Source organism: Saccoglossus kowalevskii, chromosome 11, assembly GCF_978046115.1.
Source record: "Saccoglossus kowalevskii chromosome 11, keSacKowa6.1, whole genome shotgun sequence".
NCBI classification, from domain to species: domain Eukaryota; kingdom Metazoa; phylum Hemichordata; class Enteropneusta; family Harrimaniidae; genus Saccoglossus; species Saccoglossus kowalevskii.
In genome coordinates, this window is record NC_140651.1 from 9884092 (window position 1) to 9910143 (window position 26052).

General features: G+C 35.5%; 1 protein-coding gene across 1 annotated transcript; it reads left to right on the forward strand.

Moving 5' to 3' along the window:
* The first annotated feature begins 1209 nt into the window (after window positions 1-1209).
* Window positions 1210-24520, forward strand: LOC100374109 (guanylate cyclase 2G-like). Its single transcript, XM_085505180.1, has 20 exons — window positions 1210-1882; window positions 6294-6418; window positions 6994-7173; window positions 8139-8274; window positions 8446-8679; window positions 12353-12516; window positions 13371-13481; window positions 13669-13746; window positions 13888-13992; window positions 14343-14414; window positions 15598-15763; window positions 16282-16434; window positions 16558-16732; window positions 16839-16973; window positions 17286-17409; window positions 19014-19082; window positions 21160-21334; window positions 21501-21599; window positions 23511-23602; window positions 24434-24520. Exons 1-20 carry the CDS (start codon window positions 1210-1212, stop codon window positions 24518-24520), a joined length of 3153 nt encoding a protein of 1050 aa, XP_085361306.1.
* The last annotated feature ends 1532 nt before the right edge of the window (window positions 24521-26052 follow it).

Consider the following 26052-nt stretch of genomic DNA (forward strand, 5'->3'; position numbering starts at 1 on the left):
TGGATGCGGTAAACATCAATTGTAAGATGCACAACTTGACTTCTTGTCGCTAAATTAGGCAGAGGATACACACGCTTTGCTTTATTCTTTTTCAACGCACATCCAATATGCAAGCGTTTTGAACCCCATACATGTGGGTTGAGTTGGGTTTGTGTATTAATTTAATATCAAAAGAGAATGAGTATGAATATAATAACTGAATAATAGGATACTAGGAATATTGTCGTGATACGTGATACTAGGAATATTGTCGACAGCACAATAGTTACGACGACTAGCATGATGTAACATGTAGTCAGTAAATTGTATCACTCGATATATTTATCTCGATAAATATCTACCATGCATTATGTCGGCACGGAAAGATGAATACAGTCTCCAAATAGAACTAAGATGCATTCAATATGAGAACAACACCAGCTCTCATTCAAATGAACATTTTGATGACTTATATTAAAGAATATAACGATTAAAGTCAGACCCAATGGGATATTACATTAGTAAGTATATTTTTAAAAAGTTGCACCATCAAAGGGGTCAGTACGTGCAGAGTGAAATCATTGTCGCAAGCCTGGGGCATAAATAGCCATAACCATTTTTAAAAACCCAAACCGCTGCTTTAAGAGAGGCTGAACACCGTGTGCTTTGTCAATGTATATTGAAATTCATAAATGTTATCATATTAAAAAACCTTTGGAAGCTGCAATGGTTGTCCTCATTTTTAGTTCACAGAAGGAACAGGCACCTTTCAATTTTCCCACACATCTGGTATTATATCTTTATTAGCGTGCTCTCCCAAGGAGTCAATTCGAAGTGGGAAGATAGTATATATTGGTATATAATACCTAATTGGATACCTTTTTCATGCAGATACTCTCCAGAGATAACTCTGTATAGTAATAGCCGGGGGTGATTCTTTGACTGCAATATGTTGTCGTGGTCGAGAATAATGATAATTCGCAGTGTGTGTTCTTTTGCTCAGGCATGAAAGGGATTCGAAAATTATCTGCGGGATACATGTTCACTGACGCACATTAGTATTATTTGTCCTACTATCTTCATAACGTGTATTTTTTTTTTGTAAAACCTCAGACCACCTCTGCATGTTGCTTCAGACCTCGTTATTAGCTGATATCTCTGTATTGCTGGCTTCATTTTACATGGTTCATCAAGCTGAACGTGTGTATCCAACGTCCATGGTCAGAAGATATGTACGTTAATTTTGAAATTCGTTATTTTATGTTTTATGTTGTTACTTATTGGATGGTAGTTAGCGTAGCACGTGTTGACTGCGTGGTCTATCACGTCTCGTGCTTTTTAGTATGGGATTCGTTTGCTCCATTTGTAGCACCGCTAATTGGGCCTGCCATGCAGATAGCACGCGATCAAATTAACGCTGATACCACGTCTTTCCCCAACATCACGCTTAATTTCACCATTCACGAAACTGGTTGCACAGACGATGGCAAGCTTTGTCTACAGGAAGTCATAGACGGAGTGATCTACAACGAAGTAGCTGGAATTATTGGTCCACCGTGCTCCAATTCAGCGGAAATATGTGGTCTGTTAGCCGCTCACTGGAATGTCCCTATGATATCGTACGTTGCAAGTTCCGAGACACTTTCAGATAAAACTAAGTACGAGACTTTTAGTCGTGTGTCAACGCCGGTATCGAAGGACGTACAGGCATTGGTGGAATTTGTTAGTTCTAATAGATGGCGTCACGTCGGACTTATCAGAAGCGACACCAGTTGGGCAGACATTGTTTATCGGAATATTCAAACCCAACTACACTCACGAAATATCACTATGATATCTGAATATATTGATGATTATTCAAACATCGCTGCGAAAGTTAAGTATATTACCAGACGAGCTAGAGGTAAGAATACACCTATTATATAGAGTTTTCCATTTTTCGTTTTTAAGAGCAAGGTGCAACCCTTTGGTACTTTTTGATTAAAACTCACTTATTTTACTTTTTGAAGAGTACACATCAATGTGGTTATGTTGTGTGACAATTTGAACTTTCTGTTTTCAATACAGCACATCCACGAACTGATCGCGAATACTTTTTTGTAATTGAACTTTTAATATGTAGGACTTTATTTACATAGATGTGTGTAGTGTGTCCATACAATTTATTATACGTAAATGATGACAAGACATTGTGGAAAAACATCAGTAGGTTTTAGAATCGTTGAAAATTGTATATGTCAATTCTGGCACAAGGTGATTATTACGTTTTCTGTTCATTGCTGACTTCATACATTTAACATGTTTTCAACAACCCCTTGTCCAATTGTTTTAGAAATTTCAAATTTCGCATCACATTGTGTTTTCAGAACGATTTATGCATACATTGATATCAAACGCGAAACAATATAAATGAATGAAACACTTACTAAAAGTGTACTTCATCCAGCACATTATCGAATTTTGACTGACCATGTCATCAAAACGGCGACAAATACGAACTTACCTCGACACCATTCTTATCTTAATTGTTAGACATAAATAAAGCCCATTTCACGCATGACAGAAAAAAAAACGCATTTTAAATCTTCATCGCCTATTAGATCATTTATAAGCATAATTAGGTGCATCGTATAGTTGTATTGTCGAATAAAATAGTTGAAAGTCGTTTTAGTGTTGAGTAACTTGGCCAATAATACAATTAAAAAAAAGCACGTATTGTGTTGTTTGTCGACAAAGTCATTGTTTATCTTCTTCGCTACAATAAATCCCATTACTGCTCGGATTCTGCTATTAAATGAGCGAGCGATGTTCGCAGTTCTCTTGGACTCACTGTCAACACGAGTAAAATAGTCACCCTATTAAGTCATAAGGTAGTCCCCTAATGACAATACAAGCAACAAACTCCGTAGTCTCATGAGCATCTCAGCCCAATATAATACAGTTAATCTTTGGTCGTCAAACAGGGAATCTCGCGGGCTATTCGGTGATCTGATGACACCAATTTAATAGGTATTTGCACACACAATAGTACCTTCACCAAGGACAGCCTTTTAGCTTTTTGGAAATTCACGCACGGCCCTTTTCTCGCAGTTGTTTCACTTGAAAATGTGTTACAAAAAGTAATAAAATATATTTGTGACATCTTCTATAAAAACGAATTACCAGCAAGAACTACTTCGAGCTGGTTAACGGTACTGCAGTGAAAAAGGCGTACGTACAAGTGACACAATAAAATTGGGGAAAAACAACGTTTTAGTTTTGAAGGGAAGATTGAATACTGTTTTCTAGTTTTAACGGTTACAACATTTCCGTGCATAATAGCCATTTGACAAAAAACACCAAGTGAGCATAATGTTATATAATCTACACTTGCTAACGTCATGACAATTTTCAGAAGTCATTTCTAACACAAATCACGCAGTAAGTACATCATATATATGAGAAAAGCAATCTGATGGAACACATTGTACAACCTCCCATGGCACCATTTAATTAAACTAAAGAGAATCAATCAGTCGAATTTTGGCAAAATTTTATATTAAAGACATCAGATTACACTGACTGCATGGCTAGATTTTGTCTGACAAGGATTGTCTTATTAGAATAATCTGATCGTGTGAACCAGTCTTGAGATAATGAAAACTCAATCACAGTCAAATCTACAGAACTGCTTGCGGCTATCTTGGAAATAGCGTAACCGTGTAACTACTATTTACGTATATAAGGATCCAAGCTAAAACAAGCCATGCATATCACAGTCCCCGTTAGTTATCAAATTTAAGATATATACGTGTATATTTGTTTATAGTAATATAGCTGGAACATAACTATGTCAGGAATATGATTATGATAATTGTTTAACATTAAAATGATTGACATGTGTATCTGATCGTCAAACTAGTACTTATCCATATTGGGAGATATTGCTCTGGAACAGCATTAATTAAAATAAAATCAGCCATTTTGAATACATGTATATATCTATAACATGATGTATAACGAATAAAATTTGAACATAATTAGTCAAAGCATGTCAGAGATATGGCCCTGGAAGCCCAATCATTAAAACAAAAAGGCCGCCAGTCAGCCATTTTGAATCTGATCTGAAAAATAAAATGATGTGCATCAGGAATCCGTAATGTCTAAAGTATGTACTAAGTTTGAATGAAATCCATCCATAAATGCCAGAAATGCTTGGTATTTGATGATTTTTTAGCACAAAATGGCCACCATTCGGCCATTTTGAATAGGATCGTCAAACCAATATATCTGTGACATGATGTGTAATGAATATTAAAAATTTGAACATAATCAGTCAAATCAAGTCAGAGATATGGGTCTAGAAGCCCATTCATTAAAACAAAATGGCCACCAGTCAGCCATTTTGAATCCGATCTGGACAATAAAATTGTTTGCACCAAGGTCCCATAATGTCTAATGTATATACTAAGTTTGAAAAAAAATCTATTGGTAAACAGCCGAGAAATGCTTGATTTTGATGATTTTTTAGCACAAAAATTGCCGCCATTCGGCCATCTTGAATCAGATCGTGAAACAAATTGATGTGCATATATATAATATCATGTATGATGTATGTGTGAAGTTTGATTATGATTCGTCCAGGAATTTCTAAGATACAGATCCGGACGCACGCACGCACGGACGAACAAGGGTCAAAACATCAGTCCCCGTTTTCGGACTGCGTCCGAGCGGGGACTAATAAAATGCCGACAATACAACTTGATGTTAAAGCGGGGGAGTCGTCACCTACGCATGCGTCAGATGGCCATAACGTGTCATTGTTTACAAATAAGTGTCTACCCATGAGCCTTTGCGTTTTTAGCTTGGGACTCAATTTCCGCACGTGCGCAGTTGACGACCCTCCCGCTTTAATAATACAGTGACGGCCAACTAATGCAAACATCAACGGGGAATATGATAAGGTTCTATGCGTCGTCTCTTAGTGTGCCACGCTATATTACGTAAGCGTCTGGGAGCACGCATCAAATCTATAACTCCCTATATCACACTTTTCCTAACAGTTTGTGTAACTCAGTTCAGAAAATATGCTGTATCAAATGTTCACCACATAGCAGTTAGCTATCACAATCCATATACAATGATGGCGTAGACCTATTTTTGACTGGTCGAGTATCTACGTGTACCTACTGTATGAAGTAATGTTTTTGTAACACTATGATAAAAGACTTTCCGTTTTCGCAAATCTTTCGTTTTGGGGAGAAAACCTAAAAACAACTTATTTCAAAGATATATTAGTTCATAACGAAATATGCACACCAAAAATGATTTTCATAATTACCGATTACACACGAATATAACAGAAACAAATCATTCGCTATATTCTCCATATTTTTGCATTTTATTTGTCCTGAACTATGGCTGAAAGAAATTATACACTATGTAATGTGTCCAACAACTCACGAACAATAACTTTAATAAATATGACTTAGTACTGAGACTGTATTTTCTCGTATAAAAACGAAGAAATCTCAAAAACGAAAAGTCTTTTTCGTAGTGTTTGTTTTGAACACGTCTATCATAACACGTAATTTAGTTTGTAATTTGTACCACAGCTACCTCGAATTAGACAATGATACAGAAAAAAAAAGAAATACACTAATTAGAAAACCACTTTTAAAAAAACAAATCATTCCGAAACCGTACGCAGAATAAGGCAAATTGTTGAAAGGCCAATCTGAGGACTCAAGCGAAAGTCTGAAAAGCACCCAAACTTACTTCTCACAAAATACCAGTGCAATCAGCCAATCATCAACCGTGTTGCAGCTCGTGGTTGTTTACATTAGTGTGAGGGCAAGCCATGGTGTTACTGACCATCATTTCCCACTACAAACCTAAAAGCATCTGGCTAGAATGTTTCAGTTTGTTTGTGATTGCAGTTATTTGAAGCAGTAAAATTGTAAATCGGGTGTGGTGTTGCTGGATTCTAAATGGTCGGTGGCAATTTGCTGATGGGGAAATAATGTTAACCCTGCATCGTGTTTTAAATTAAATCAAAACAGCCAGTGTATAAAAAGCTAGCACCACGGGACATCATAGAGTTGTTTCGGGCTCTGCCCTTACAACACTCCTCTGCTCCGTAGTGGTTTCTGCATCCATTCCATGTAATATAAGGCCTAATTTACCAATGAAGCTCGTCTAGATTTATTGTGTGGTATATTAAGAAGAATAAGAAAACGTAAAACATTATTTGAAGTAAATTATTTTAACTTGAATCAGTTCATGCAAATAATTAACTATAATTATGATTTTACCACATTATTTGTTTCTTTTAGTCATCCTTCTGGCAACACATAGTAGTGACACAAACGCGATCGTCGACACTTCTTATAAGCTTGGATTGACCCAAACAGGGGAGTATCTGTTTTTATCTCTCGACACCACATCGTCATACTTTATAGTAAGTAATAGTTCAGTTGTAGTATTATTTAGAGGCTACACTATCAAGTTTATCGACATTTTGAACATTTTAGATACGGGTGAACATCGGATTTCCCCTGCGATCGAAATTGTTTTTGTCCAAAAGTTGGAATTTCTTCCAAAAAATGACAATGACTTCATACTCATTTTGAATGTTCGGTGTGTAAAGCAACTTCATTGAAGCAGACGATTATCGGCGGTGAACAATGATTATGAGTGTGGTTTGGCAGACGCAGACAACTATCGGTCCGATTTTTTGGCCCAAAAAATAATAGGTGCGAGTAGATTCATTGAACGTAGAATTTTTGTTTGATCTCCCATGAGTACATTCATAGCATAGCGTTTGTTTCGAAACCTTTGAAGGTAAAGCGCGGTGGTCGTCGCGCAGCGCGTGGTCGATTTTCGTGTAAATAAACAATGCATTATACATGTTGTATAATGCATTGTATGCGTCGCTATGAGTCCCATATCGAACAGGACGCGGCGCGACGACCACCGCTCTTTAACCAATGTATGGGACGACTGTTAGAGATGTAAGTACTTTTCGTTACACAGGGAGATAACTGGCGACATAATGAAAATGACCATCTCGAGAAATCTGCTGAAGCTCATAAGGTGTTGTTTGTTGTCAACGAAGCAACATTCGAGAATGATAAATACTATGAGTTCATAGAAGAGGTCAGAGTCCGGCTAAGGGAACCCCCATGGAATACAAATATTACAGACGCGTCAATGGTAGGTATATGTGTGCCAACGTTAACATTAACATTAACCTGATTTGAATGTCATATTATTTTCACCTTTTGCACGTTTTTATATATATTTTTATAATTCATTTATTGATTTTAGACCGAATGGACATGATTTCTAATTGAATATCGACATTATGTGACAAAATAAAAAACAAAAATACAGTTGCCTTTGACAGGTTAAACGGGTCAAACGAATTTGCACGATTCAAACTTTGATACTAGTTATAAGCGCAATCTAATGTTGATAAAAAATTATCAGAATAAAGGCAAGCAATTATTAATAAATAATACACACATTAAATATTTAATTAACATAAGTTCTGTATTTTTAAGAAAATTGAATATCACAATAGGTTAAAACTAATTTAGCGTCTCTGCCCACACGCTGCCTATTGAATAACACAGAACCAGTGACAATTTAAAGCGGGGAGTCGTCACCTGGGCATGCGTCAGATGGCCATAGCGTGTCACTGTTTACAAACAAGTGCCTACCCATGAGCCTTTACGTTTTCAGCGCGTGTTATTATCGCTGCTTGGGACACAATTCCCACGTGTGCGCAGGTGACGACCCTTCTCGAATTTATGACCCTTGTCTGCAGCATATAAATAATGACAATATGTTAACGTTTAGCGTTGAGGTTTAAATTGTCTGGTGTTTTGTTTGTTTGTCTTTACACACAGTATTGTGTACGTTCAATATACACGGCCTCATCTACCTCTAACCCCGACCCCAACTTCACTCTAAAACTGTATAAATATAAAACGGGCGAGACATTTTATTAAGATTGCGGGCGTTTTTCAAAATAAAGTTAGTAACGAGAATTTTGCAATCATTTTCACAGAAGAGATATCAGATATTTTGCAAATATAGTGATATATTACTTATCAGCACAATTAACACAACATATCACGTAACATTAACACTGACACATACTTGTGTTTATTCAGGTGAGTAAATATGCAGCCAACCTTTATGACGCCGTCTGGCTGTATGCATCCACACTACAAGAGGTGATTTCACACGGTGAAGACCCATACGATGGACGTAATTTTAGAGTCAGGATGAAAGATGTCGTGTTTGAAGGTATGAACCAGTATTATAACATTCGCCCATTCCATGATGAGTAGAACATCAATAATTATTGTATAGTATAACTGTATCAATTTGGTGGTAAAATATTAGTAGATGAGATATATGATATAGAAATTTCTTAACTGCTGTGGTACGTATTAACGGTTTTCATCCATCCTACAGGCATGACTGGCAGAATAACTATTGACGACAATGGAGACCGAAATCGAGATGTCGTGTTGTACACCTTAAATGAAGATGAGTTTTTTGAAGTCACTGCTTTGTTTGACGCACAACTTTCTATATGGAATCTAGTTCCAGGAAAGGAAATCAAATGGCCGGGGGGAAAAACATCACCACCAGTAGATATTCCCGAGTGTGGTTTCTTCAATGAGTTATGCGAAGAAGAACCTTTAGGTAAGTAATGATGTTAGTAGACAGCCAGAAACACACAGAGTATACAACATCATGACATAGCTCAGGCCCGTAGTTTTGTGGGGTTCGGGGGGTTCGGTCGAACCCCCTAAATTTTGGAAGTGAATAGATTTATGATCGTAGATTAGAATATAATAAAACAAACAGTAATAATTGAAATAATTATAATTGTTTAAATCACTTGACTCCCCGAGGTAACTATCAGAGTAATGTAATGAGTAATGCATAGTAATGAGCATTTAGGTGGCAACGAGCTTTAAATGTCAATCGTGAAGTTATGCCGTCTCAGCTCAACAGCAGCCAACCAAACAGGTTGTTATAAATAGCCAAGCTTTTATTCGGTTTTTCCGCGATGGTGTAATGAAGATCGCGTTCAAGCACCTGATGTTAAATATTAAAACAACATTGAAACAATAATGTAATGGTAGTCACTCTCTGGATGATGTGGTGGTCCTGAATAGGGTCGTTTGTCTTGTGCTAATGTTCACTCAGTTAGTAAAGTGTGGGGATCGAACGGGATTGACACGACAACACCACACTGTACTTTCCTAGTTTGGTTCATTAGTTTTGTATTCTTCAAGTCTATGATGGCATATATACTGTTTTGTTCCAAGTGTATCAGCCAAATGTAGTCAACTTATTGTATTAGTACGTGTAGCCTGTGTTATTGGACAATAGTGTACAGCTACGGGTTGAACATATCCTTAAAAAAATACCGAAGATTTATCATCACGAGTTGTATAGGTCGAAGAGCTTCTTGAAGCCAACAATTTACCCCACAGTGTTGCTTCAGCACTGAAACTATGCGATGAATCATAAATTGCAAATATATTTTTTTACACGTTTATTTTGATGTCTCAGCAAATTTACTATAATTTTAGTGTGTTCATAAAAGGAGTTGTAGTCATTGAAGTCTATTGAGACCGCTGCTAAACTGCCACTGTATGCATAATATTTTACCGCCCTCTAAAACAGATTTACAGTGAACCAAATATATTTACATACTGTACAAAACTTGGTAGTATGCCATTGGTTAGTGCATTTAATTTGTTTGATGCAAATTCGTAAATTCGGAAATCGAGAGGGTACAGATAACATTTTGCAGATATCTACCCGGTACTTAGCATTAATAGTTGTACAAACAATGTAGCGATGTTAGACGAATGTGGAAGGCTGCCATTGTGCTGTGGTTATTTCAAGCGTTGTATCTCATATTGGTTAAAATTACTGAAACCCCGAAACATGTTATACCATGCTTAAACGATTAGACAAGACCGGCAGACTTGCTTGGGAAACCCACATAAAAATCTCCTGTTCAAATATGGTTTCGGCGTTGTCTGGTTTGAAAAACAAGTTGGAGATACTGCAAATTTTTACTCAAAGAATAAAAAAAATAGTGGCATGCCTCCATTTCACAATCATTCAGGCTGTGTACTTTTGAAAAAATCAAAATAATATTATAACCTGGGAGATTTATTGGCAAGCAATTATAGACTAAAATATATACTGACGAGTTTATGCTGCTTTGGCCAGAAACATAATGTTGAATTAGGCAGACACACAAAAATACAGTTAGATCAATAATTTGTTAGTTTTTGCAGTGATACATTTGAATTTAGCATGGTAGAAAAGGAAATTCACTTTGTTTTTATATGTCTATTTTATAATGATCTGAGGGCTGATCTTTTGTCAATAACCCTATGCAATTATGCAAATACTGACAGTCTGGGCTTACTTCGTCGCTACACAAACTGCCACACCATATATCAAATAGCTCTATATCTTTTAAAAGTTTTCAAGCGACGAGATGAATATGAATTCAGCTTAACTTAGTACCATATGTTTACATGGATGTTGTATTGTGTTTAAAACGTGCTATGCACTTTTCCACTCATTACATTTTGTACGATAGGCTGAGGCCCTGAAATAAAATTACATAATACAAAATTGACTAATACTAAAATGAATAATTGTAGACAGATTTTGACATGAAATCGTGTCACTTTTATGTGCGCTAACATCTGCGAAGAGCTAAAAAACTCGTAAGTAGCCTTCTACCTTAAAATACTTAGACAATAATGCTAAGATATCTACAGTCTTGTCTTTTTTGTGTACAACATTTTGCCGTAGTGGATCAATGGTGTGGATGTGTTTGTCTGTAGGTGGGGAATGGCTCAGGACCCCTTCTCTAAAATGGTAAAATAGTTCAAAGATGTTATGTGAAATATCTTACGAACGTAAAGTAAACCAATTGAATTTAAAACCGATAATATAAAAATCTCTGTAACAGAGCTCAAAAACACTTTTTGAATATTATAAAATTCACACATTTCACATCAACTATTTGTTGTTTTCGAACCCCCTATTCAAAAGTGCTGGCTACGGGCCTGTAGCTAGGACAGGAATTCATAGCTTGTGATTGCCAGTCCAGAGTGGAACCACTGTATCATTATGCCTCACTCTGAATACAATAAAGAATCCAGATCGTGGTATGCACTATTTTGAGCTTACTCGTAGTTCAATTTTCAGATTATCACCTGATACCACTTTTTTGGACTAAAACAACAGAGAAATCGTGATTTTATAAAACTGTGCTTACGAATTTATGCTAATTAGGCGTGACGTAGTAGGCAATTGTAGTTACGACCACACTTGTTTCGAAATTGGAAGAAATATTTCCCTTCTTATTTTTTCAAGATAAACTTTCAATAGTAATTACTATGAGCTATTGTTATTGTTATTGAGTAATTCTTGTTACCCAGTATGAAATTCTCATACTGCATCAATATATACAGGGCCGTCGTACGATCCGTATTTTCCGCGTTCTGTTCGAGTACACATAAACTGATGACGTTTAACGTGGATATCGCCACGTTTAGTGTAAAATATTAGTTAGTAAAATTTCACATATATCAACATTTACTCACACCATTCATTGCCTCTCACTTGTTGGAATCTCATTGCTTATTGACAAAAGTTAGAAGGCAGCAATATTCAATGAAAACAATGACTTTCACTTTACTTGCAGAGTAACAAGGACTTACTGGCACGTATTCATCTTCGTTATAATGTGACAATAGTGACATATAGCTGAAAATTTTTCATTTTAATTGTGTACATGTCATAAATATTATATCTGTTATCCCTAGAGAAAATTTAAAGGGTGGCAGTCGTCGCGTCGCGTTCCTGTTCGATATGGGACTCATAGCGACGTATACAACGCGTGTAAAATACATTGTTTATTTACATGAAATTCGAACACGCGCTGCGCGACGACCATCGCCCTTTAACAGTGATGCAGTGAACAGCACAAGAAGAGGATATACTATTTAATGCATTCGAATACAATGTATACATAAAAGGTTGCTTTGCATCAACAAAACATCCTCTGAAACTGAAAATAAACATTCTCCCATTCTACCTATAAAATATGTGACACACTGTAAAAGAAATGTGCGATAATAAGATTAGAAGCACAACGTTAGCAGTTCAAATCTATGTTATTCGGTGATAGGGTCGTCGTATTACATACTGCGACCCCAGCTCGTGTCACAGTTGGGTTTGTTTTTAAAGCATGGCGTGAACGCACTATTCATTATTCTACACCTCAAGTCACGATAATAATTTCCTGATTGTATGATACATTTTATTTCAGATACAACTATGATTATCACGATGTCCATAGTTATTTTCATTTTACTCGTTGTGGCGATTGTATTTATCATCTATTTGTATCGGAGGTATTTATTTGAACGCGGAATTATGAGTACAACATGGAAAATTAACTACGATGAAATAGTGATCCATCCAATGGCAAAGGTATATACAAATATGTATAGAAATGTATAGAAATATTATAAACAGCTTATGAAGTACAATGCTAATTTACAAACTTATTATCACATATTCTTTGATGAAACTTTTTAGCAACTCGCGATCTCAGTTTGATTTCACATATAACTGACCAACCATTTACTGTCAGACCACAACATCTTCTGCTTTTCTATCCCAAAATACAGAGATACTAGAAGCGTAGAGGTGATAAAGATACGTGCGTCATGTAAAGTACCATAAACTTTGTGCGATAATTGTGTTTTCTTCGTCGAGATCATTGGTTTCTGCGCATAATTCCGAAATCATCGTGATGTTATTAATATGAATAAAATAATATATTGTTTACAGATAATTTTAAACGATTATTTTTTCAGTAGAACAAGTTATTCAACATTGCAGTAACACATACAATTTAAAGTAATACATAGTTATTTGTACATACACACATAATTACGATATGCATATAATATTTACCCAACCAGACGGATATTTCATAACTAGTCATCTAATCAGTAAAGCTTGCAATTGAACAATTTTTTGAGCTTAAGACATACACAACTTATTAGCACTTGTCAAAACAAATTAAACACAATAAATCGGCAATTTGGCAAATATTAATTAACATTTATATTTTATTAGGCGTTTATAAAGCTTTACTAAAAACTAGTTTTCATTGAACCCTTTTCCTAAATAGTGTTACAAGACACTTCATATACATTATAGTAATTGGTTATCTATATCTTGGATATACTTTGCAGTCAATGTACATTCATTGTCTTTCAGACTGCGGTTACGATCATAATACTATATTAATTGTGCTATTTATGTTCATATTACAGTCATTGCGTTTTAGTCGCCTTCAACGCATGTCAAGGAGTATGTCAGTGAGTGAGATCAGTAACGGTATTGCTGGCACTCGTCAAGTGTTCACTATGACTGGACAATACATGGTGAGTGATATGGATTGATTTATTGTAGTTGAGTAGTGAAATATTCTAATTCTTTACAGCAAGATATTCAACTTGCGCATGCTCATCTCGTCCGCGTACATTACACGCGGTCTATGTGGGGGTAGGGTTGCAGTATTGCACTTGCACTTGTGTTCGTAATATGCATGTAATTTATATTCCGTTGTAGGCAGAAACTGTTGCTGTCAGAAAAGTATTCAAGACATCTATAAACTTAGACAGAGCCCAACTATTAGAACTTAAGATAGTAAGTCCATTCCAAAGTATGTCTTACCATTTCAAAATCACTGTCGAGAATTATGAGTATATTTATCATTCACTTTTGTGGTTAATGTTCTAACAAATTCTTGGAACAAATAATTGGTTAGCGTTTGACATTTATTTTTAGATGAGAGAAGTACGGCACGAGAATCTGAATCCTTTTATTGGTGTGTGTATTGATAATCCAAACATCTGTATTGTAACACAATATTGCTCAAAGGGCAGTTTACAGGTATTGTAATTTAACAGTTATATAATAGTGTTAGGAAAACTATTCCAAGTTATGACTTCGGCCAGCAGTTGATATTACTTGTATCTCGAAGCACCTTACCATACACACAGCACCATACACACAGTCTGAAAAAATGCATATTCTCGCCTAAAATATAAGAATTTTTGTCTTTCTAGTATCTCAATACATGATTTAAATATCGTATTTACTTGATTAATAATTCACGATTTGTCCTTCGTACCTCATATCCATTTTAAGTTAGTGTGTCAAAGATGTGCATACACAAAGATTTACAAAACATGGAATAGTATCATGTGAATATATATAATATCATTTTAATTTACTTACAGGATAATCTTGGAAATGATGCGATAAGATTAGATTGGACGTTTAAAATGTCATTTGCGTACGACATCTCTTGTGTGAGTATTTTTTTACACACAATCTTTTGCTTCTTTGTTTTGTCGGTTTTGTGTGTGTGTGTGTGGGTGTGTGTGTACTTGGATTGCTATATGTTGCGAGGACAAAAATACAGATATATAGCTACTTCCGAGGACATACACACCTTCCGAGGACCTTTTTCATAGTCCTCGGAAAACATAATTTATATTAATAGTTAATTCGATTATTAATACGTTTTGCGTAGCTTAGGTTTAGTATCGGGGGAAGGTATGGTTCACGTTATATTAATATTAATATAATTATACCATACCTTACCCCGATACTAAACCTAAGCTTCGCAAACATTTCTATGTTCAGTCACGGGATATTCAACTCTTGTTTAATTAAACTTAATTAAAATGCAATTCTCCATTGTATTGCATTGTAATTGAGTTTAATTAAACTCCAATTAAAACGCAACCCTATATAGGAACGCGTTTTAATCGAGTTCATATCGCAACTATATTAAAATTTAATTCAACTATATTAAAAGTTAATCCAATGGAGTCCTCGGAACATATTGCAATACAAGTATGTGTGTGTGTGTGTGTATGTGTGTGTTGGTGTAGACGTAGAAGTGGAGCATGTAGACCAGACATACACAAACAAAGTGGAGCCCTTTGTACAAGTGGAGCCCCAAATTGGTGGCTCCACAATGTTTCATAATTTATATTAATATTTAATCGAATTTAAGTCAGGTTTGCGAAGCTTAGGTTTAGTATCGGGGAAGGTATGGTTCACGTTATATTAATATTAATATAATTATGCCATACCTTACCCCGATACTAAACCTAAGCTTCGCAAACATTTCTATGTTCAGTCACGGGATATTCAACTCTAGTTTAATTAAACTTAATTAAAGTGCAATTCTCCATTGTATTGCATTGTAATTGAGTTTAATTAAACTCCAATTAAAATGCAACCCTATATAGGAACGCGTTTTAATCGAGTTCATATCGCAACTATATTAAAAGTTAATTCAACTATATTAAAAGTTAATTCAATGGTGGCTCCACAATTCATGGGACACCTGTATGTGTGTGTGTGTGTGTGTGTGTGTGTGTGGTTTATTTGAATATGTGTACAGGACATAGTACAGTAAATGCATTAACATCAACAATACAATATACAAATTTATAACTCACTTTGATGTTGTAATTGCAGGGAATGCACTACTTGCATAAAAGTGTTATACGTACACACGGTCGTTTAAAATCATCTAATTGTTTGGTCGATGGGCGATGGGTTGTTAAGCTCAGTGATTATGGATTGTGGAATTTTCGGGCCAATCAACAAACACCAAGTCTTGGCGAACATGCTGAGTATATGGGTAAGCGATATGTATATAGGATATGTATCTGTATTAATTAAAATCCAGTAAATGAGGTTACCACAGTTACATTTGTAGGAATTCAGATCGACAACCTGGCAATGTCACAGAGCAAAATCAATCATCTGATCTTAGATGATTAGAAAAAAACTACCATATTACTAAATCCTTGATTCAACCTCACATCACATATGAATTAGAAGTATGGGGAAATACATCCCTAAGACACACATACAATGTATTGCAAGAATCGTAACGTTCTTTGATTTTACTGCATCGTTCGCTCCAAATTTTAAACACGCTAAACATTTTCAGATGATATTTCTGTGTGCAAAATGTCGCATGTTCTACGGTTTTATTTACTACAGGGCTATATTATAAGAATAACACACATCATACACCATGGAAAACTAAAGGAAAATGTTCACATGTGACGAATATAAGGTGTGGCATATTTCATGGACGGCTAAACTATATTCAATGTCACATTATAATAATGACAAGGTATTCTGTTGCAGGAAAATTCTGGACAGCACCTGAACTATTACGCAATCCATATATCATGGATAAAGGAACTCCAGAGGGAGATACCTATAGTATGGGCATTATACTTCATGAAATTGTTACCCGAGCTGAACCCTATCATTATTACTGCGAAATGACACCTAAAGGTAGAAACGATTATTTTTTGCATAGTTTTTGCGTAATTGACGATATATTATGTGTTGTATTTTATTCTTTATTAATAGTCAAAAAGAGCGGCATAGGACGCCTACTAATACTTGTTTTTTCAGAGGTAATAGATCAAGTGAAAGTAGCAAGAAATCCACCATTCCGACCGGAAGTACCTTCAGAAATGCGTTCAACCGAAATACACAAGTTGATGGTAGCCTGTTGGGATGAAAATCCCGAACGTAGACCAGATGTTAGTGATATTAAACAAGTTATAAAATCAATCTTTCCTCACAGGTAACCATTACGATTCTGCTTCCTTAGTACACAGGATGACTGTAAAAACTATAATCTCTATCTACAATTTAGGCAAAAGCAAAATAAACTTAAACATTTCTTTCAGGAGCATCATGGACAACATGGTCGCCATGCTGGAGAAATACGCTAACAACTTGGAGGATATTGTAACAGAACGAACATCTCAGTTATCAGAAGAGAAGATGAAAACAGATCAATTGCTTTACAGAATGTTACCTAAGTATTACCCATAACCACAATTACCTACATACCAAATCATGTAGTAAAATTATACATGGCATCTGTCTTGTTATTGTGCTTTTGACCTTGTTATATTGACATTGTAGCCGGCGTGGGCAGCATATTACTACTGAGGCATTTCGATTTCGATATATTTTATATATTAGCTTTATAACTTAAGTATTGACGATATATGTTCGCTGTATCTCGCGGATAAAATTATAATCTTTTCTACGTGGCACTGCTGTATTTGTGAATTAACGTGCAGTTCTCTTATTAAACACCACTCTTCCAAAAACCTTTAATTTCACAGACCCATAGCAGATGACTTAAAGATGGGAAAAACAGTCGAGGCTGAAAACTATGAAGGCGTCACTATATTTTTCTCAGACATAGTGGACTTCACTAAGCTGTCAGCTGCTAGTACACCGATACAGGTACATTATTACAATCACTTATCAGACCGAACAAGTTCCAGTAATAATATTTTCATTTATATATACAATTCTTTTCACGAGTGATAGGATTGTTGTAAGTAACAATGTTTTTCACACGACACAAAATACAGTTTGAAACGCCAGCAAATTGTGACGCCAATTTTTATGTTACTGTCGAGTTCATGAAAGCAGCACTAGCAATATATTCTGGCGTACTTCCAATTGACCAATCAGGGCGGTTTATTAATTACGTCACTGAAACAATTGACCGCAGCAGCAGCTCTCCATAGGAAACGGGGTAAATGTCGTCTGCTTTGCCTGTCTTTGTAAATCGTTATAAAAACAATAGGCTGGTAGGGAAGTTCAAATTTGTATTCAGACTTGATTAAAATCATATTGAGTTCGTGAAATAAATTCTAAAATCCACAGTTCAGTGCCCCTTTAAATCATGTATTAAATGTATAAGTGCTTACGTTATAAACGGAATGTTAAGTTCAAAATATTGAAAACAATATATAATTTGGAAAGTCACATATGTATTTAGATGTATTCATTCAAACATGTTATAGCACTGTTTCACACTGTTTCAAACTGCGTTTTGGTGAGCAGTAAGACATACGTGGCGGTGAGTGCGCATGCTTACAGGTAGTGGCGGTGAGCGAGTCTGCTAACGTGGCCTGCTAGGGAGCACGCGAGTTTGAATCTTGTGTTTCATGTTTATTTATCCGTATATTTGCCTGTAATTTCGATTTGTTACAGTTGTGTAAAATCCCCCAAAGCTCGTGAAATTCTACCAAACACTGTTCCCTTCTGTGAGACATAACAACATCTAATATGGCGTTAAAACATCCTTCAACGCATATTCAAACGAGTTTTGTCATGCACAAACATTGTGCTCATTGAAGCTATATCATATGAATATTAGCACGTTAAATGAATACAGACAAATATTTTGCAGCAAGACTTTGAGCAACAAACAATTATTCAAGGGTTGTTATCGGCGTGCCACGCGGTGTTCGATAATGGGTTCCCCATATCGACGTATACTACGCGAGTAAAATAGATATTTGTCTTCGCGAAATCCGAACACGTGCTGCGCGACGACCACCGCCCTTTAAATTTTAATAATGCACTCTACTAGGTTGCGGAGGAATCTAGTATAGTTGTTAACTGGACTGTGTTATTTGTCCTGCCGAGTTAAGTTTAGTTTTGTAGCAGTTATTTGACGTATGACATTTCAAGACGCATGTATGTAATGCGATGTCTCATTGTACTAATATCACTCCATGCATTCACTTGTGTCCCACAGCGCTGTACTTTTAGATAATAGTCATTTGAATAGCGTATACGTATTTTGCGAACATTCTTCGCATCCGCTTCCTCTACATTTATTCAAGCCACAATAGACTCCAACATCACTAATGTCTGTAACTCTATGAAGCGAATTCACTGACTCAAACCGTTTGCTCCATTCAACGTTGTTTTATAGGTTACAAACTAAAACTTTCCCGCAAAAATAAAACCAATGATCTAGCAAGGCTAATATCATAACGCATTTATGCGTGAAAAATGTAATATTCAGTAATCTTAATGTTTTTCGGTAGGTTGTACGAGTGTTGAACGATCTGTACTCTCTCTTTGATAGTATCATCACCAACCACGATGTGTACAAGGTAAGGCCAGTCTAATGGTAAATAAATAAACCGCAAACAGCCACGGAGAATAATGAATAGTTGTACAGACCAATAACAAAATATGAATAAACGCAATAAAGCATCGGCGAAAATAGACACCGTTTATGCTTCGAATACCATGTCCTGAAATCATAGAGTTCTGGTATATTATCAAGGGAAATCGCGATATCAAGTTGTCTTGGGAAGATTACAAGTAAATCAAATTTTATGTACAATCATTCTCTTTAACCACCAAACCCCGCACACCAGACAACATACTTATCTTAAACATGATGGTGTAACATTTCTTCATAACGGAACACAAGCAGCTGAAAATAAGAATACTTCAAATTAAAAGAAGAAATTAAAACGACTTTATACATGCTTTGTGGACGTAAGAAAGTCCTTTGACAGTGTTTGATAAGTCGGTTTATAAAACAAATTATTAAAATTCGGAGTTACTAAACAAAAAAACGTGTTACTTTACATACATATTCGAGGTACACATATAGATATTCAGAACAGTGATTAACATAGATGTTGTTAACAATTTTAAATACCCGGAGGTTATTTTTGATCAGTGCCTATATTGGGATTATCACGGAAATATGATTATCCAATCTGTTTCGAAACGACCTGAAGCCATTTGGAGAATTCGTAGATTTCTTGACAAAATTATGTGTACTAATAGTTAAGGCGCTGGCGATTCCAATTGTCGCATAATGCCCAGGGGTGTGAATGCAAATGCAAACGCAATGCATACATAACAGAGCTGCCAATTTGGTGTTTGTGTCATGAATTTGTTTTCGCGTATCTGTTGACCGACTTAATTAGCTAATTATTAGCGAATTGCTGTGTTATGTCTGTCATCGTTTAGGTCTATTTGAAGTTTTGGACGGAACTTGGCTCAGTGATTTGGAACTAATTACGAGATAACCGTCGCTATTCTGACTATTAATTCTGACAGTTGGTATCCATAGTTATTAATGTAGTGAACGATTAATCAAAAGATATGACGTATTCAGTACTTAGTGTGATTGGCTTTATGATTGAAGGTTACGCCCTAGAGTCTTTTTACTGTATTGTAATTGGTTAGTGTTTTGAAAATGAATAAAGAGAGTTTTGAGTTGGTCTTGGGGAGTACTCTACGATTGACGCAGTAGAGAGTCCAGTCCTGGGGAGCCTTGGGGCGAGTGTTGACGCAGTCTAAAAGAGTCTTGGGCTTTTCCCCAGGGCGCTGTGTCTTATAGAGTGCTCCACAGACCGACTAAGACGAGAGTTGAAACGTATTTCGTTGTGTGTGTCTTAGTTGACTGTAAAGCTTAAGTGACTTTCCCGATCCCGCACCTCAAGGGGACGAGATATAGAGACGAGACGAGATTCCTCCCTGGCAAGTGTGGAGACCCCGTGGAGAAGAATTTCCCCCCTGATATTTGTTTGGCGTAAACTGACGTTATCTTCTAATGCATTGTTCCTACTAAACTGGCATCCACTTTGTCTCATACTTTAATACTTTTGTTGAAATCCCTGTACGACTACTGATGTAAGATTAATGGTTGGATATGTCAGTGCTTTTTATTTTATCCCGTAAAATACAGTCTGCAATAATGCGTTATAAATTCATGCATGATATAGACTTTTGTATTTATCAGTTAGCTGGCTTTATGATTGATGTAGCTGCTACAAATTTAAAGATACGTTTTCTTCCGTTTTTTAAAAAGAAGACAAAAAAACAGTTTTCTATATAGGCATATCTTTGTAGTACTGTTTAATTGTTGAATTAAAGATTTGCATATTTAAAGATGCGGTTTTGAAAAATAGTAGTTAATTTATTGTATTTTGAGTATAATTGTATCGTCTTTTCAATTTTGTAAAATGTTTTTTTGTATTTATGTAAATCTCTTTGGTGGAAAATTAATTGTTAATTAATTATCCTAGTGATGGTACAATAAATCAACAAAATATAATTAAATAAATATATTGGGATTATTTTTGGCTGTTTTATTTTATTTTATTTTATTTTATTTTATTTTATTTTATTTTATTTTAACTACTTGCTTGTTAATCGTATTAATAGGTAGAAACTATTGGCGATGCATATATGGTAGTTAGTGGGCTACCCATACGTAATGGTAATCGACATGCTGGTGAAATATGTACAATGGCGTTATATCTACTGAGTGCTACCACCACATTTACTATTAGACATATGCCAGATGAGAAATTGAAGCTACGAGTTGGAATTCATTCAGGTATGTAATACGCATCACCCCTTTTGACTTTTGCTGCATTCTAAATGATGAATGACTACAAACACCAAACACAGACGTCGTTTAAGGTCATTTTCACATCACAGAAGCGATTTGTCGCAAGGTATGCAACATATATTGAAGCTGAATTATCAATGGTTTATTGCAGGCCCATGTGTTGCTGGCGTTGTTGGACTCACAATGCCAAGATATTGTCTTTTCGGAGATACAGTAAATACCGCATCACGATATGAATCCAATGGCATTGGTATGTATATAAGCTATTACATGGGAACTGTCTATTCCGCCATGTTTGCAGAGAATTAAAAATGTTCTCATGAACAATTACGTACGTTACATAGATGGAATCGGTTAAACGGAAAGCGATGTACACCGATTTTTTTTCGCATGTTGTCCGCTGACAAGCGAGACAGATGTCGGCATATTACAGGACCCACCTAGTATTTCAAGTGTATTTCACAGTTTGTTACTCCCAGATAGGACGCAGTACGAAACTGTGTATTATGGATTGACCTCCGTATGTGCATGCGTTCATCCGTCTGTGTCCAGCAGTTATTTCACACATGCCTCGAGCGATCAGTTTAAACTTCACGTATACATCATACCTCATATGCACATGTATTTTCATAATCCGGTTTAAGATGGCCAAATTTGTTACATTTTAAGACCGAAAATTTAAAATTATTCAAACATTATCCATATTCTATGCGTATTGTTAACTTTGTTGAAGACTGTCTTTCAAAATCGAATTTAGAAAGTCATAACAGCAAAAATGGTTAAATTATTTTGTTTTCATCATTACAATTTCCCAGCCATACTTACTGGAACAGAAAGCTTTTAAGGTGGAGATGCAGATTTATAGGCACTTGGGAGTGAAATGTTTTCTTTTGCTTTTTATTATCCAAACAGTCTTGGCTAGTATAGACTGTTAAATTTTTGTAGAATTGTGAATAGTGGAACATACTCAAAAAACGATTTTAAAATATAGATAACAGGTGCAAACATTCTCTTTTTTGAATACTTAGCATGGCTGTACATAAATAATAAAAAAGAAACATGGTGAAAAAACGAAATGACGGGATCTCAATTATTATGCACTAAATTTGAATTTTAACAAAACGATAATACATTTAAATTTGGAACTGTTACAGCCATTTTAAATAAGAGCATTAGCAAACTTCTTACTGAGTGAATTGTTATGCAAATTAGCAATTATCTCAGCTTCTTTTTAGTGCACATCCCAGAACTTAAAAAAATAGCTCCCAGACGCTTTGACCTTTTGTTTTGAAACTTTCACAAATGATTGACAATGTGTTCATCTTCAAAACGCCGTCAGGGCATTGTTGTTGGTTGAACAGTGTTACAACAATCGTACAGACAACTAGCCTGGGTGTTAATTTATGCGTAAACTTGAAGTAGTGAAATTTGAGCTGCTGCCCTGCAAAATTGACAACTTTTAGACAGTTTTCAAGACGGCACTTTCTTCATAGTAAACGGATATCCCCATAAACCAATTTTGACAGGAAACAGAAGCATGATCTAGAAGCTAATTTTTTTTAAATCACTTTTGACCAAAAAGCACATTTTTGTGCATATTTGAAACTACGGTGACCATAAACAAAATACTAACAAAATTTTTAAATTCATACAATAAGCTTTCCGAAAGTATATAGATTTGTGGACAAGGGAGAACAGGTTGGTTTCCTAATTAACTAATCAAAATACCTGTCAGGTAAACTGCATCTCTACCTTAAACTAAGTGAAATCTACACTATGAATGAATACATAGAACTCAAAATAGATGCAAAAGTGTGTATCGTAGTCATTTGTGTGGTTTAAACTCGGTTTAAACATCGAACATAACGAGACCTTGATGCACTTCATTGTATCTTTCGGATTGGGCTCAAAATGGCCGACAGGCGGTCAGTTTGGTGGCATCATATCGAACAAACGCACGTGCATTTGTGTCGTCATCAAATATATAATAAGTAACTGGTGGCCATCTTGTTAAAACGAATGCAGTTCCACGGAGACATCTCATACATATCGCTCGGTATTGTGGAATACACACGATATCTCGCGCCTATAATACAAACGAGGACATTGACAATGACTATATTTACTATATTGTAATAATAGCGCCTCTATTTTACTACAGGACTTCGTATACACATTAGTGGTGAGACAGTGTCATTGTTGAATATGCTAGGTGGTTATTTAGTAAAGAAACGGGGCGAAGTGTTCATGAAGGTAACACATTTATTTATTTAGTAATTTTAGTGAATAGGGGCCATTTTGGCACTATTATAACGCTTTTATCATAGGTTGCTATGGCAGAGATATTATGCCATATCTCAAATTGTAGGCTGGTGACACAAGATGGAAAATCATATATATATTGTTAATGATGAGATACTTTTTGTTTTTCCGAATTATTTAAATAATGTGCTCAATAGAATATTAGGACAAGTTTCCCAAAATACGTCACTGTAAGACACAAAATGATGCTATTTCATGCTGCCATGGAACAATAGCTCTATGATTTTTCACATAATAAATCAATGAACATTGTCATGCGATTGATGGCTTACTTTCCCCAAAAATATGAGTAGGCCTATATCTTAATATTGTTGAATGTATCCATTTCTGTCCTACAGTCATCGCGTCGTGTTAGATGTGAGCTCTCCGATGTGAGTATTCTCGAGAGCGAACATACGGGAGTTTTCACCGCCAGGGCAACCATCGCCGGTGACGAAAACTCCCAAAATACTGTACTTTGAGCTAAAGTCGAGAAAACAACACAAACTCAAATGAGACAATCCCGAACAACCAAATCTATATATGCTGCACATGTATGGATAATCTTGTAACACTGTTCAGGATAATCTCAACAAATAGCCCGAAGCACAGTTTTTAAAGAGTTTTCGCCTGTTGTTGTCACCGCTTGTGGTTGCCAGGCATTAAAAATGCCAGGATGTTCGCTCCCGCGAATAACGAAATTCGAACCACTGCACAATGACGGCGGTGCGTTTTTTATGTGTGCTTCAGTACAGTTATACAATTTATATATTAAATGCTCAGGGTAAAGGAAACCAGCTTACGTATTGGTTAATTGGGAAAGATGGATTCGACAAACCACTCCCTGATGTAGACCAGCCATTCTTCTGAAGTGATGTTCGTGAATACAGTATGATATACTTCACACAGTCAACATTTAGTTTAGTTATTCAAGTTTATTTTATAATCGTGTATGAATATTAAGAAAAATTTTGTATCACAACATATTACATTGTTATTTATTTATTTATTTATTTATTTATTTATTTATTTATTTATTTATTTATTTATTTATTTATTTATTTATTTATTTATTTATTTATTAAATGATATTATATTAATATCTGTACGTCATTGATCAATTGATATACGTTTAATTTCATTATACAATATAATCGATTAATATTCATGTTTGATTTTTCTAATGTACTTTATTGTTGGCATGATTCAGTTGGATAATTGGGACCGACATGCTTGGTCATATTTAAAAAGCACAATATGGAGATGTGCACTACTACCTACAACGCTTATTATTTATAAACTATAAAAAAATCGTATAAAATATTCCTGAGAAAATTCTATGTTGAAAGTCGTTAGAAAGAGTGCTCGTAGTATTTTACTATACTTAAATTGAATCGATTCCTGGGTTATTGATGTCACTCTTCGAGTAAATAACACTACCCACACAGTGCCTTTGAATTACAAGCTGCAAATGCATATCAATTATTCAATATTTGGATAAAAGTGTTGTATTAAGATGCCGAGTAAGTATATTTTTGTCTGAACTTTGTTTCCAAATAAAATGTTTATTGAAACCCAATATTAAACGTGGTTGTGTATTGCCAGATACAAGTGATTTTCATGACAGTTTGGAGTCTATCTTCTCTATGTATTGCATTATTGATTGTTAGACATTCACACTATATCTATTATGTGAAATACACACTTGGTTTAACAATGATCATATTCAGAAAACACACATCATATTATGCTGTATCCTGATTCAGGATAGGAAGGTAGGACAGATTTTGAATGTTCTAAACGCGTACACTGCTTGTCTGTGTTTCCCCAACTCCCAGCGTAAAAAAAAACCCTCAAATAAAAGTGCCACCATTTTTCAAATAATTCGTATCAGCCTTTGAAAATGTGCACACCATTCTGTCTAAGTGAAAAAAAAACGAACATTATATTTGCCTATAGCAAAACATGTTTATATATTTTTTGGTGCCGGGGTTGAAAAACTGTCACGGCTATATTTACTCAATGAAACACACACGCACGTTTCATTTCCTTTTCAACTGGTAATTCACGTTCCTCACCTATCTTATATAGTCATTGTAGCTGCCCTTTTTGTACCCATCCACACACCGCGAGCTGTTTCAAATATGCCGCTGTATTCTCTGAGGTCGCCTCTCTATTATATTGTTCTTTTGACCTTTCATATTTTTGTTCTACCCCCGCCCGTTGCTAGGTAGATAACGAATGCGCAAACAAATACGCCGCATCTGTTGATAATAAAGGGAATTGTGAGGAGCTAGAGAACCACGATACCTTCTTTGTCCATCTAATATCTTTCCATTGTCTCCCGTCATCCTGTCTTCTGACCTCTGTAACCATGGTAATTTGAACAGTGGACGCGATGA

Coding starts and splice junctions, on each gene's coding strand:
- LOC100374109 (XM_085505180.1), top strand. CDS start 1,210: ATGTACGTTAATTTTGAAATTCGTTATTTTATGTTTTATGTTGTTACT. Junction 15,764..16,281: donor CGAACATGCTGAGTATATGG/GTAAGCGATATG, acceptor ATTCTGTTGCAG/GAAAATTCTGGACAGCACCT. Junction 17,410..19,013: donor CTGCTAGTACACCGATACAG/GTACATTATTAC, acceptor GTTTTTCGGTAG/GTTGTACGAGTGTTGAACGA.